General features: G+C 36.1%; 1 protein-coding gene across 10 annotated transcripts in view; it reads right to left on the bottom strand.

Annotated features, from left to right (window-relative positions):
• The window catches only part of FAM184A (family with sequence similarity 184 member A), a 68002-nt gene that overhangs the window by 30750 nt on the left and 22326 nt on the right, over positions 1–14926 (bottom strand). For all 10 annotated transcript variants that reach the window (XR_003992103.1, XM_030491095.1, XM_030491096.1 and 7 more), the window contains exons 2-6: positions 10958–11812; positions 8390–8525; positions 6642–6823; positions 5828–6025; positions 2479–2601 (exon numbers count right to left, since the gene is read on the bottom strand). Coding sequence is in view for 9 of the 10 variants with exons in the window: in XM_030491095.1 (XP_030346955.1) it covers positions 2479–2601; positions 5828–6025; positions 6642–6823; positions 8390–8525; positions 10958–11812 (1494 nt within the window). In the remaining variant the exon portion in view is untranslated. The remainder of the gene's footprint in view (positions 1–2478; positions 2602–5827; positions 6026–6641; positions 6824–8389; positions 8526–10957; positions 11813–14926) is intronic.

Raw genomic sequence — 14926 nt, 5'->3', positions numbered from 1 at the left:
CCTTAGCAATATAATTGCTTTGCACAGAGATGGCCAGTGCTTAGACTACTGTGACACATGACACAAAGTCCTTCTCAAAGGTCTGGCTGCTCTACAGTGAAAGGAAGCAAATGTAGAGAGTGAACAGCCAGCCTCATCCTGAGATACAGGAGAGAAAGTATCTTGACTTAACCTGAACTCTCAAAAAAAAGTCTCTGGCAAGTATTTAAGATCACTCTGTTCTTAAACAGCTTTGTACTAGGAACAAGCCAAATGAGGCTTGAATCTTCCTCATCCTTTCACCAAGATAATTGCTGTTAAAAAGCCTGTCAAAAAGAAAAGAAGATAGAATGGGTTCAAAAGCAGCTTTCTCAACAGAGAAGCTAGAACCAAGCTAACATCTGCAGAAAGTAATAAATATATGCCTAGTGTTAAATGACATCTGTAACTTTAAACAAACCAAACAGAAAAGGAAGCAACAGTAGAAACGTAAGAGCTAGGCTAAAGATGTGCCAGACTTTTCTCAAGGAAGTTTCTGCCAGGTCAGTGAAGGCACTGAGTAACTGTTCTCAGTTGTCAATAGGGATTCAAATGGTAAGCCATGGTTGCAAGTGCAGCTTCTCTCATGTGATTTAGATAAATACAGTAATAAACCAAAACGTACCTCCTCTGCACTACAGGAAGTGGATTTACAGTCCTCCCTAAATTTATCACCCGAATGCTGTCTCTTATTCTCTCAATATACAAAATATGCTGTAATACGTTTATCCTGACATAAGAATGTATGTAGCTCAAATACCAAATAGCAGCTGGCCCTAATTTCCTATTTTACTTTTTCTTAGTTATACATTCCTTATCTATGCCCCTGTTTTCTTAACTCGGTATGCTGGTGAATTTTCCACAACTGAACTTGACAGCAGTTAGATAATGACAACTCATTCTTAAAACATCTGATTACCTTCAAAGAAGTAACAAGTTTATTACTCAAAGAAGTAACAAGTTTATTACTCATGAACCCAAGAGAAGTTTATAAAGAGTAACTAAATTAAAGCCTACAGTGTTGAATGACAACCGTGTTCTCCTCAGATCTATCTAGAAACAGGGAAAGTTAACATACAACAGAGAACTTAAAGCTAAAAAGAAATAACTAAACTCTCCGTAATTTTGAAATGAAAAATAAACCTGTGTATGATTTTGTTAACATACATAACAAATACATCATATTTTCATCAAGTTGAATGTAGGTAAGCATAGTGTTAAAAAAGCACGAGCAGTTCCAGCCTGACTTTGCACCATCTCCAAGTACCAGCAAAGGCACCCACAACTATGAGAAGGAAGGACAGTCTCCTGTTTCACAGCTACTCACACAGCTACTCATGACTGATCAGCAGTGCCACTGAGCTCTAAAGATGGTAGGTTCAACTACTCTGGTGGTATATATTGATATACTGAAACTATATTAATAGATACTTTCAGAATATGTACTTTAATATATAATATTTCAATACCTTAACATGTATATTAACATAGTCGTGTATTGATATACTAATAATGTATCAATGTATAAAATATTAACATATAAGAATACATAATATAATAATAATTCAATGTACACTTTCAGAAGGACAACCTTTCCTATTTACTAAAAACAAGCAGGTTTGATCCAAAGTGAGTTTAACATTTGTGCAATTTGCAAGCCACCAGAATTAGACAAACAGCTACCATCTTCAGAACTTGTATGGTATAGAAAATAGTAATCAAAAGTACTGCTGCAAAAAAGTACTTAGTGGTTGACTCTGTCTTAAAGCACACGCAGAAATCGTATGTATGACCTGTTGAACAAAGAGGCTGATGAACTATTTTCTTGAAAGAAAGCAACGGTTCCAGGCAAGAATGGATTGATGGTTTTGATATCAGTAGGATGTATTTCTACTTTAAAAATCTTACATTATGAAAAGGTGGTGATTTCAAAATCAGGAAATTGAAACTGTACTGAGATACGATACATTTAACATTGATTGCATGTATCGAAATGTTTCAAATAATTTGGGTCTTACTAGAAATAAGTATTTCATGTCATTTTTTCATAGAAATATATGAAGATCATCTACAAGTCAGGAAGCTGACCAAAATTTACAATACGCTAATTGTAACCAAATATGGGTTTAAATACAGTTAATTTTCCCTCTGTCTCCTGATATATTTTACGTAGAGGTCTGTGTACCTAATGAGTAGATAAGCACAAGAAAAGCTGTTTACATCAACTGTTTTATACCTCAATCTCTTTTGCTTTGTTAGTTTTCCAAAGGACAACAAAATCATTGCTCAGAAGCAGTCAAGTAACTTATCATGTTTGAAGAATACTCCACTTTAAACAGAAATAAGGCACTGAACAGCACAGTCCTAGCTCTGTACTGGACTTCAAGCACAAGATCATTATTGATGAAGTGTGGTCTAGTACACAGGACTGTTAGCTGATACAATTAAGTTAACCCTTGCCTCCTGATTGGCAGAAGTCAGTTTTGTTGTCAACTCTTCCTTCAGGTTTTCCAGCTGCTGTCGGAGCTGATTCTTATCATCCTCCAAATGCAGTTTCTCTTTCTCAAACTGCTGTTCCAACTCCTTCAGAAATAAAAAGCATGGAAGAAATATTAAATTCTTGTCATACAGTCATCACGAAGTACAGGTGTACTACATGAAAATTATTCCTCCTGGCATAAATATTCCTGATCTCAGCTAAGAATTGTCCTTTGTTTAAAGCGTTACAGCACGAACTATCATTTCCTTTTCCAGTGGGGCTTGAATTTTTTTTTCAGTTCATTTTCTACTCTATTCCTTGATTAATTTCTATCTAACAGTCTTGATTAATCACAAAGTAAAGACAAACAGGACTTTCTTCTCAATTACTAGTTTCACTTTCTACTTACTTATCAAAATCATTAAAACTATATCTGCTTTCACAGTTTTTCAATCTGAGGTGAAAGAATGCAGAATTTTTCACTTTTTATAAAATTAAATTGATTATATGCTTATCCTTCAGCCTTTACTCATCCATCTCCTACCCATAATCCCCACAGAAAACAGTAAATCCTAAAAATCCAGACTGAGCTTTGGGAAGTTTTTCAAGCTGTTACAATCAAGGAAAAAAAGCCTCACACCATATCTATAAAATTTATGTAGAACCAAAAGAAATTAACCATTAGTCTTCAAGTTCAACTACACACAAAGAATCAAATACCACCTCTGTTTTGGTTCAATCTCTGTGGAATAATAGCATAATTCTGCAAATAACTCTGTTGGATAAATTATATTTCTTTTACATGAGCCTATGTTGTATATGCATTTGTTAGAAACTTTTTTTAAGGAAAACTATAAATTCATGCTTCAGCTTTATTAATATCCAGAATATATTTTCAGGAAAACAATTTCTGTCACAAAATACTTAACATGAAACATGTTAAAATGAAAAGCATTATTATACATTTCAGTGGAATATACGATACAATTTGTTAAACCAGAAAGTCTTCCTCAAGAAGATTAAGGCTGCTAAGTAAGGTGCCTCAGAGCCACACAATACAACAAGGTTTTCTGTGCAGCTACAGAGGTTCCTTCCTACGGGTTCAGCTGTAATGCAAGGCTTAGCACCAATTCTGTGTAGCCCCGAGCTCAAATATCTGAGAAATCAGTAATCTCTCAGAAGCAGCTATGAAAATAGAAAAAGTACAACTGCAGGCATTGCTGAGGTTGCAGATACAGGGAGAGTTAAGGGCTCAAGAATTCAAAGGGAAAAAGACTGTCATGAAAAGGTGTAAAAGTCTGAGGAAAACTGGGGAGCTACAAGACAGCAACATACACGGTGTCCACATACAATCCAAGAAGCAATTGAGGCCAACCCTTCCTCACCCAAAACCAGAGACTCCTCAAGTGTTTTGCTGGGGGTGGTAAGCATGTTAGGCTTAGTAGCTTGTTCTAGTACTCCATTAGGGTGTGCAATAGCCAATAAATAATTTGTGTATAAACTGCTTGCACAATCTCTTTGTTCATGGTAGAAGTTGATCAGAGTGACAAAACAGAGGGTTACTGTAATAACTTTCAGTAATACATTGCTATACAACATAACAAGTGCATGTTTTCTTCCCCAAGCCCAGATCAATCACTCGAGACAAATGATGCTTGCTTAATGCGACTTGCTCAATTTTTCTTGTTCACACTGTGAAATCTGCTGTCTGCAGAATTTCACTAGTGCTATTCAGACCTTATTCTGATAACTGAGTAATTAGTTCTTTTATGATACTTGTCAGTACAGCTGTGCAGTACTGCAAAATTATTAGCAGCTCTATTTTCATAATCCTATGAACTGATGCCATTTTTACAGCTCATTTTATAGATGGAAGAATTGAAGCAAAGAGATATATTTAAGCCATTTATTGAGTCTTTTTCTCATTCTTTAGAATTCTCTTCCACTTTTTCAAAACCTTTCCAAACCCCAGATGCCTTTCCCAGTCTTCTAGTCCCAATAAATCCTCATGTTCTCTATCCCAAGGCTCCTTGTATCATGCTTCTTCCTCATAATTAACTCTTCTCCACATTTGAGACTGACTGCTTCTTCCTTGAATTACTCAAATAACACAAAATGTGCTTAGCAAGACAGATTTGACAGAAGAGACAGTACACTGTTGAAGATTTATTGATATCTTGGCCCTGACATCTTTTCATAGCTGAGTTTCCCTTGCTAAAATCAAGTTTCACATTTCTCACATTTATAGATGTGTTCCCTATTTTAACTAATTTAATTATTTAAGAACAAACATTTAGTGATATCTTTTGGTTTACTCTGTATATTATCTTAATAACAAAAGAAGAAAGAAAAATCTTACTGCAGTAGAAGAAAAATATTCCCAGAAACCCTTAAGAGACTTTTTTCTTAAATGACAGGTATGTTTAAAGTCACAAAGAAAGTAGACCTGAAAGATCAGATGCATGTATGCCTCAGAGAACTACTTCCATTACTGGGAGACATGAAAAAACTCTTTGGGATTTACTCAAAATAAAACTAAGAAGCAACACACTAGTCAAGTAATTAAAAACAAAAACAAAGAAAATCAGTCTAAGATGCACACCACTAACTACAGCTGTGTTTCTCAGTATCTTTCCTGTGAACACACCAGAGGAGCATAACAAACTCTTAAATTAAACAATAAAATTTTAGCCCGTATTTACTGTATAAGGCTACAATTGTGTCTAAGGTACATACAATCAGATTAGGAAGTAATAATTCAAGATTGGTCTTATTTATCCCAATAAAGAGAGGCCAATTTTGTGAAACAAAAAAAGCCTTTTGGTTTCAGAATTCCAGTCAAAGCACAATAAACAGTCAATCCACAGTAAGCATAATTTCATGATGTAAGTTAGGAACAGCTGTTGTCTTCTGAGTATACATGTAGACAAGTACAAATATAATATCTTTTTGTACTTCTGGAGTGTTTATTAAAAAATTAAATAAATATCACAGTAACAATCTTTCATCTCCTTCAGAAGTGACATACCAACGCTTCTGAATACAGGTCACAAAACCTGGGAAAACTCACTACTCTACTGAAAAAGAAAGTTCTGTAATTCGTGAATTTCTCTTCTGTATGCAGACAAATGACAGTACAAATGCTTTTCTTTGTTTTCCGCAAGATACATGTTATTTTAATAAAGGCTGAGAAGTCTCCAGTGAGGCCCAGCAGATCTGCTGGTAACTCCAAATAAAACTTGCCATGCAACAAAACTATGCAGCCCAAGGTTCAAACTGTAACATCTGCCTTTTGTAGTATGTTTTACTACTAAGGAAGCACAAACCTACCATCTGTAGTTTTTTCTTATCCTTATTAGCACTAGTGTGTGCAGCCTCAATTGCAGTATGGTGTTTCCATGCCAATTCTTCTAAGGTCTTGGAATGAGCCTCCTTTAACTGTGCAGCCTCTCCTTCCAATCTTGCTTGCAATTTTATCAGCTCCTTCTCATAATATTCACGTTGTGACTCCCTTGCTTCATTTACTTTCTGTAAAAAACAGAAAAATAAAATAATTTCTATTAAATGGTAAAAATTCAGAACAGTAGCAATAAAAAAAAAAACATTACTGATGACAAATCTACAAACATTAACTTCCCTATAAAACAAATTGAGCAAACACTAAGCACTCAGTAACCAAAAGGGTAGTTTAAATATATCTCTGCAAAGCAATATACTCTTATTAAAATCTACTTTTTGCTCTATTTAATCTGGGAAAATAGCAATAAGGTATCAGGCCTATAGAAAATTTCAGTTCGGTATTTTCAAACATGTTAAGCATATTTTCAGAGGATGGCTTTTTTAATTGTTCTTTAACCATTTCACATTTCTCTTTACTTCAGATACTAGATATCTAGACACAAGGTCTTACATGAAATTGTTAAATATGCTCAAAGCAGTCCGAACAACATCTAATTTAACTTCCTTCTACTTTCACTTTATGCTCTACATTAGTCATTCTATGTTGCTACATGAGATATAACTTGGAACATAACACTGCTGGTCCTAGTCCAGTCACATAAAACAAAAATTAAAACATAATTATTTTTTCCGAGAATTCTACGTCTTTTGGTTTTATCCAACTGAAGCCAATAAGCTGTTTCACCTTCTCCAAGGCCAGAATTTGCTGCCTTTGTCGCTCATCCAGACTCTGTGTTTTGCTTTGTAATAAGTTTCTTTCCTCTTCCAGTTGAGATAGTTTTTCCTTTAATCTAGACTTTTCTGATTCCAAGTCTCTGATTGTAACTTCTTGAGTCATTTGAGTAGCTTGAAGCATTCCAATGTGACCTAGAAAAAAAAACCAGCTCTTTAAAAACTCACAGCATTAGTTTCATGCAATTCATACTTCAGTGATTTCTAGAAGCACAGCTGTAGTGGAAGCTTTCATCTCTAGCGGAAGCTTTCACATGGATCTCCATCATCTTCACTGCAATGCTCACCTTCCCCTTCACTTCTCCCTTTTAGTTTTATTGTAAAACGCTCAACAACAGTAGAGTGCCTGGTGCTGAGGTTCCTTTAGTTTGTTTTCCTGGTTCAAATTTGAATACTGACTCCAAGAGAAAGCAGACACACGCAACAATTCAAATATGGACAGTCTACACTGAAGAACTTTACCTCACCTAAAACTGCATCTTTTTTTCCTCAGTATAAACTAGGCAATGGAAAGCAAAACATTGATATATATAATAGTAAAGATGTTACTGTTTTATCAAATTCATAATTTAGCCAGTTATAGCAGCTAAAACTATAAAACTTATAGAATTACATTTAATTTCGCTATAGGAATATGACCAAGAGATGTAACAGAACTCACTCTCTCTATATTATGATCTAAAGCCTTGCAGATTAGAGGCTTACTTTTAATTTTAATTGGCCACATCCACATTTCCAATTTCTGAACTGGCCATGTGTAGTCAGCTAGTAGTAAGCTAATACAGTAATAGTAAATATAGTATTACATACAGTATATAATATAAATAGTAAACTACTACGGTATTAGCAAGTTAATGCTGTGAAGTGTTGTCTGTCCCTAAGGCTGACTGACAACATCCCAGCCTTCAAAACAAGGTGATCTTATTCAAACCGACTTTTGGGAAGAGCCCTGGGCTAGTGCTAATTTGCATGGGAAACAATCAGGTATTTCTATAACTGGTATAGTTGAACAAGGCCAAAGATAAGCCAGGGGCTTATTTTTAGCCTGCAATCCTACCTATAGTATATTAGTTCAAGTATCTGGGCCCATGCCCTACCACTAAGCAGTTTACAAGAGAGGCAATGCCAATGAGGGAAAACCTGCATGTGTACGGCCAAGTTTTAAACTGTCTCCTATGCCTTTCTGTATGCCAACACGCAGAGAGAAGCAAAGAAAACAGCTATAAAGAAAACCCTAAAGGACTTATTATCCAGTAAGTTGCAAGTGTTCTAACAGTAAGCGTAAAGCAAAGTACCACAGTCTTAGCAAAAAGACAAGGCAACTGAAAAAGGATGGAGGAACCAGAAGGATGTCTCAGTGACTACGTGGAGAACAGATACACAGCAGAAGTATTCTGTACAAGCACACTTAAGGCAAGAAATTCCAAGGCCTGGAAGATATGTGCATGCCATACAAAGTAGAATATTTGGACAAAAGTACACACACACACACACACACACACAAAAAAAAAAAAAAAGACTCTTAAGTACAATGCATGCAATATTAAAACAGTTAAAAAACCCCCAAATTTGTCAGAAATTTCTATGGCCACCACTGAACAGTCTTTAGGCACTCTAAACCTGCACAGGACTAACAGAAAAAGGAAAGGCTAGTACAAAACCATGAATTTCATTTCCAGATTAAGTTACTGACATACATACTGGCTTTGAGAACAAGATCAGTGGCCTGCTGCTGTAAGCGCTCTCTAGCAGCTGCTAGCTCACTTTCCACTTCTTTGTGTTTGCTTAACAATGACATCTCCTCCTCCTTCACATCATCTAGCTGTTTTTGAAGAACCTAGAGGAAGCATAGTATAATGCCTGTTATCATTATATACAATCATGTGTAAATTTAAATGAGTATTAGTTTAAAATGTACAGAAAAGACCTTTCAGCAAACGAGTTTTATTCATACAAAAAATTAAATCTTGTAATATTCATTTGGCATTATATGTTTTTTCCAAAAGTATTGTTGAAGCATTACAAGATACCAGATATACAGCATGATGAGAATGAATAAGAGAAATGGGACAATATTCAAAAAGGTACATGTAAAATAAAAACAATAAAATGGTCCACGGAGTCTGGGGGTCAATGTGAGAAACCTGGTTTCTGATATCTGAGACTTCTTCATGTTGAAGAATACATTATATGTTCACAACAGTTTACAGTGTCCTCCATTGCAACTACGTTTACTACTAACACAAGTTAAGCTGCACATGGATATACATAAAACAAGAGCTACGCAATTAGTTAAATCAAACTTTCTGTATGTTTTAAATCTGATGTACTGATTCACAATATTATACCCTGGGAAGTGCGCTGATTATGGTGTGTTCTCAGCCATGCAGGAAGGAAAAGGAAATCTTGTTCCACCTTAAAATGAAAGCTAGATTTCTCTTCATTCAAGTCACTGGAATAGTAGAGTCATCTCAATTAACAGAACTGGAGAAAACATTGGACAAAATGTGTAATAAAACATGGACACCAGAAGTGGTGAGATGATGCATTTGATCACCTCACCCATAAGGATCAGAGTAGGACCTGACTTTTAAAATCTGCTGCGAATACTGTACTAGGCTCTTCCTCTTCTTCGGAACCAAAAGGAACTCCGTTTCCTCTTCACTGCAGCTCTCCAGAAACTCATCTCCTTGACGCAGTCAATTGAAAGGCAAGAGCTCTGCTTTGTTAACTGAACAGAGTTGGAATGAACTTTTGGAAGGCCCCGTGGGAAACTGGAAAAAGGTATTCTGAATTTAACGTCTTATAAAGGCAGCAGTCTTCTTTCACTATACTCTGTAGTCTTTACACAAAAAGGAAGGATAGTCCAAAAGATTTTAGACTGTAAATGGAAAAAACTCATGGCCCATCTCAGCTCTACCCAATGATGCTTCCAAAAATCACTATGACTAGCACATTCAAGGTTTGAAACTTGAGTTACTACAAATGCAAAAGACAAGATACTCAAGCTTACCCCCAGAAATTACTGTTCTTCAGGCCTCAGAATAGCTACCAAAACCCAAGCAAAATTTCACAGAATTTTTTCCTTCAAGCTCAGCACACCCAGTCCTTTTTTTTTGCTGACCAAAAAAATTCAATCTTTGTATTTCTAGGATATCTTGTCCCTCTTTAGGGACAAGAAACTTTAGTTTCTAAATAACACTGTGCTGTGGTTTAACTCGGTAAGCAGCTAAGTATCACATAGCTGCTCACTCACCACCCGCCAGCAGGATGGGGGAGAGAATGAGAAAGGTAAAAGTGAGAAAACTCATGGGTTGAGATAAAGACAGTTTAATAGGCAAAGCAAAAGCCATGCACGCACGCAAAGCAAAACGAGGAATTCATTCACTCCTTCCCATCGGCAGGCTCAGCCATCTCCAGGAAAGCAAAGCTCCATCACGTGTAATGGTACTTGGGAAGATAAATGCAATCACTCTTCACACAGCTTTTATTGCTGGGCATGATGTCATATGGCATGGGATATCCTTTTGGTCAGTTGGGGTGAGCTGTCCCAGCTGTGTCCACTTCCGACCTCTTCTGCACCCCACTTGCTGGTGGGGTGGTGTGAGGAGCAGAAAAGGCCTTGATTCTGTGTAAGCACTGCGCAGCAGTAATGAAAACATCTCTGAGTTATCAACAGAGTTTCCAGCACAAATCCAAAGCGTAGCCCCATACCAGCTACTATGAAGGCAATTAACTCTATCCCGGTGAAAAGAGTAGAGAGTGAAAATGCGTGCAGTATTTGTTACTGCTTGCAAAAACATAACTGATGATGTTAAAATAAAAAAGTTAAAACATTCAGAAAGCCATCTTTTTTTCTTACCTCCTGCAAACCTACTTAACACCCAACATGCTTAAGCAAGTAGTCACTAATGAGCTCTACAAACAAAACTGCATTCAACACAGAATATTCATTGTATTTATACTGTCAGTTACATGATATTCCTGTCAAACACACTTTTGCAAGAAACTGTACAGTCTAGTTAAGTGGTTTCTTAACTTTTCTAGCAAGCATTTCAGTTTGTCAGTATAATCAAACACATAATTTCAAAATATAAATAAATAACAAAATTTAGATTATGATAACCAAGCATGAGTGACATAAAATTAAGTTTACATGTTCCAATGACCTCAAACTACCAGCCTCTTGGAAAGGCAGCATAAATAGAAACAGAAAACTCACACTCTTGGGAACAACATATCTTGGGAACAACCTATCATCGGTCTCACCTGAACATTGTTTTCTGCTGTCCCAAGAGCCACCTGAAGTTTTTGGCATTTTTCCCGTAGACTGGCGGCTTCATCCTGGACCATTTGCAATTCAGTTTTAAGCTTTCCCAGATTCTTCCGTAACATACTTTCCTGGTTTTGAAATTCTTTTCTTAGCTCCACTTCTTTTTCTTTGCAAGCGTGTAGACTTTCTGCTGTAAAAAGCTGAGATCTTTTCAAAGAATCAAGTTCATGCTCATAGAAGGACTGTGCTTTGCTGAGTTTGCCTTCATAGTCCTCAATGAGTTTTTTTCTTTCCAGCCTTAACTCTTCAACTTTACTGTTCAAGTCCTCCAGCTCCAGTCTATGCAATTCCTCTAGTTTTTCTTGACCCTTACTTAAAGTAGCATTCTGGCTCTGTTGAGTCTTCAGAAGTTCTTGAATCTCAAGCCTGTGAGCAGCTCTCAAGTCTTCCAGAGCTGTACGCTTGTCCTTCTCGTACTGCACTTGCAGCTGTATGAAACTTCGTAGCCTTTCCTCAAATTTCTTTCTGATCTCTTCTACTTCTCTTGACATGGTCACCACACGTTGGACATGCTGAGCTTCTGCACAAAGCTGCATATCTTCAACTCTGTCCTTATAGGCTTCAAATTCTGTCAAGGCCTGATGTTTCATCTTTTTATGATCTTCCAGTGACTCTTCTAAAACCTGGATCTTTCTCTTGAGATCCATTTCTTCTGCAACTTTACTTTTATATTGCAAGATCTTCTCTCTGGTCTCTGCAAGAATTTGTTGAATTTCTTCTTCATGAGCATCCTTAAGGGCTTGGATAGCAGCTTCATGTTCATCATTTTTAGTGTTCAAAGCATATATTACCTACAGACATGAAACGATATTATATTAGAGAAAAGCCATTCTGGTTATCTGTCAAATTGTAAGAAAATCACCTAGGCACTCTGAAAGTTACTTTGGCAATCTGGCATGATTTCAGAATACAAATAAGACAACAAATATTATTATGAATGTGACTGCATAAATGCTGTATTAGTCATGACAATCATATATCTTGAAGAATAGTTTTTCTATAGTTTTTAAACCTGTAATTTTCCTGATGAAAGTTTTGCCTTTATATGCATGTTGCTGCTGTAAATACTACATTCAACACACTGAAAACCAAAACATTTATTTAGAAGAATTAAAAGCATTGCCAAAGAAGTCTGAACAGAGGTTTTCTGTCGGAGAATAACACACACCGAATATACATTACAACATGAAATTAAATTGGAACATGCAACTGAATGTGGTGCCATAACACACATTCTTCAGCAGCCTGAATTCCAGCTCTATCAAATTATTATAAATCTCAGTATTTTTAAAGTAATGGAATAGCTACATCAGATTGAAAATTTGATGCATTATATTAGCATAGAAACAATAAAAAAAACCAAAGCCTGTACTAAAGCGAAAGCAGCCTAACAGCATTTCGGTGAAATTAAAGCAGAAAGTGAAATACATTTAAAGTTCTACTAGTTAAAATGAATAGTTCCTCCTCAAGTAAGTTTCTGAAAACTGAAAGGCATTAAGGTTGAAAACATTGGAGGTAGGTAGATAAACCAAGTTTTGCACTCTCTATTTTTAAACCAGAGGATGAGCCATTTCCTGAACATGCTTTTTAAAATGCTTTAATATTAGTAGCTTTTTCAGTACAACTGCATATTTCTCAGAAGCGTAAACTACTCCTTTGAGCAATTCATCTTTTTTCCAGCTCCGCGCTAAAGGCATCATACACATTACAGTTCTTACCAGATGACAGAAAAAAGAAGTTAAATTGTGCTTTATGGTATTTTCAGTTAGCATATCATTCCATAGGTACAGACAGAACCATACTGCCCCCAAGAATAGTGAGATTGCCAGCTAAAGGCTTTAATACTTTTAATACAAAACAGTAATGTAATTATTAATAAGAATCTTCTACTAAAATACTATGTGCCTTGGTCTGAAGAAGTACAACACAATAAGTTAGTAACAGTAATAACCTTTTTTCATGCCAATAATTATTAGAGTGCTTAGTTATATTCTGTGTGGTAAGGTTAAGCATGTCTGCTGCTGCATTACTTCAGTGTCTTGAACTACATGGAATACAACCAAAACATTGGTGTTCAACACTGTGGCTGAAAGACGACAAAGTGCAACTATTTAGCCAAGAAACAGATTTTTCTCCAAACCAGATGTTACAGTTTGGAGAGCTGACCAACTCTCGCATGGTCAGCTGCACTTTGGTGATCTGCTCCTGCCAGCAATTTAGTCACGATGGAATGCTTTTCTAATTAAAAAAGGGTAATTCGCCTTAATACTAGTACTAGGTGCCAAATATATTTTGCAGCACAGAAAATATCTCCAAAAATGTGTGTGGTTCATTCTCCCTAATTTTACATGGAAACAAGAACCGATACCTATGAGGAAAAAAAAAACCAAAAAACCTAACATCACTACTTATCTTACACACATACTAATGTTTTCTTTCCGGTAAACCTTCATTTTAGACTTAACATGTGGGACCCTGGGTCAGAGCACTGTATTCAGCCTAGTTCAGCTGAAGTGTCTTGTTCCTGGTGCTGCTAGGGTGCCGCTGTACCTATTCGTCTGAAACACCAGAGCCTCCAGAGGCATCCCAAGACTATGTGAGTGGGGCACACCTATTTAATGAACTGCATGACTACAGTGCCAACAAGGAGTTTCATAATCTGTTAATGATTTGGAACGCGTGAGCCAATGAGCCTGACCTACCCTTGCTATCTGTGGGTAGGTAAGAACTGTTAGACACAGGAAGAAGTAAGATATACTGGGAAACAGTAACAAGGTTTTTCTAGGGACAAGTCACATCCCACAGACACAGTGGGATGCAAATAGAAAAGTTTGATTTACAATGTGAACAAGAAACATCAAAGATCTTTCAGGCATTATTATAAATTAATTTTATGTAGAAATATATCTTGTCCTATAGACCAGAATGATCACACTTTCTGTTACAATAGGTATTGCATTCATTTTTTCTCTTTTCTTCCTGTTAGCCAAATAATGAGAAGTATGCTATATTTAAGCATTGAAAATATATGTATTATGATCAGTGAAAGGTCAATTTAAGACAAAATAAACAAAACAACCAATTTAAAATTCAGAAAACATTTGTTTTTACTGGACAAATTTCTGCTCCTTGCTATATTATAGAAACATAGTAATACAGCAAAATATATCAAAGCTATTCAAAACAGTCTTTCAGAAACCTGTCCAAAATCACAGAGTGATTCTTGCAATCCTTACAAATGCATTACTACATACAAAGTAGACAGCCAATTATAACATCACATTTTATTCCTCGTCATGCATTGCCAGCCAGACATTGACTACCATGTGGTAAGCTCTGAATATTTTTTTCATATAATAATCTTTGAAGTTTAATTTTTTTAATAGGACTTTAAATTGCAATCCTTTTAATTTAAATTCCTTAAATTTCACTCAAGAGAAAACTCAGAGGATTATAGGGAAAAACATGTTATCTCTAAATCTGAAACCCCCCTTTAAAAAAAACATATTATGTATACAAGAACAAAATTCCAACCCCACAACTATGTATGCCCATCTCTCCTTTTAAAAATAATAATTTTTTTTTTTAAAATCCCTTTTTCTAGAAAGACCTTTTGTTCTCTTACAGAAAATAGCGCAAATACAGTGCTTTGTCAATCCAGATGCTTTGTCAATCCAGTCCTTTGTGTTGCTGACAATACAACAGAAACAAGCCCAGAACTTTAGGCCAGGATTGCTTAACTGGTTCACTGCAAGTCATCTTAAAAGCTTGGGTCAGTGCATTAGGGGCACAGCATGATGAGCAGGGATGAGAGAAATATGGTCTGCAGCTGTAAAAGCAGTGTCTCCCACCAATACCATCTCCCCAGAAAAGCTGGTCTAACTATACCAGCCTTCCTTGGAGAT

This window comes from Strigops habroptila, chromosome 6 (genome assembly GCF_004027225.2).
Source record: "Strigops habroptila isolate Jane chromosome 6, bStrHab1.2.pri, whole genome shotgun sequence".
In the NCBI taxonomy this organism is placed as follows: domain Eukaryota; kingdom Metazoa; phylum Chordata; class Aves; order Psittaciformes; family Psittacidae; genus Strigops; species Strigops habroptila.
This window is presented reverse-complemented; position numbering and strand designations above follow the sequence as displayed.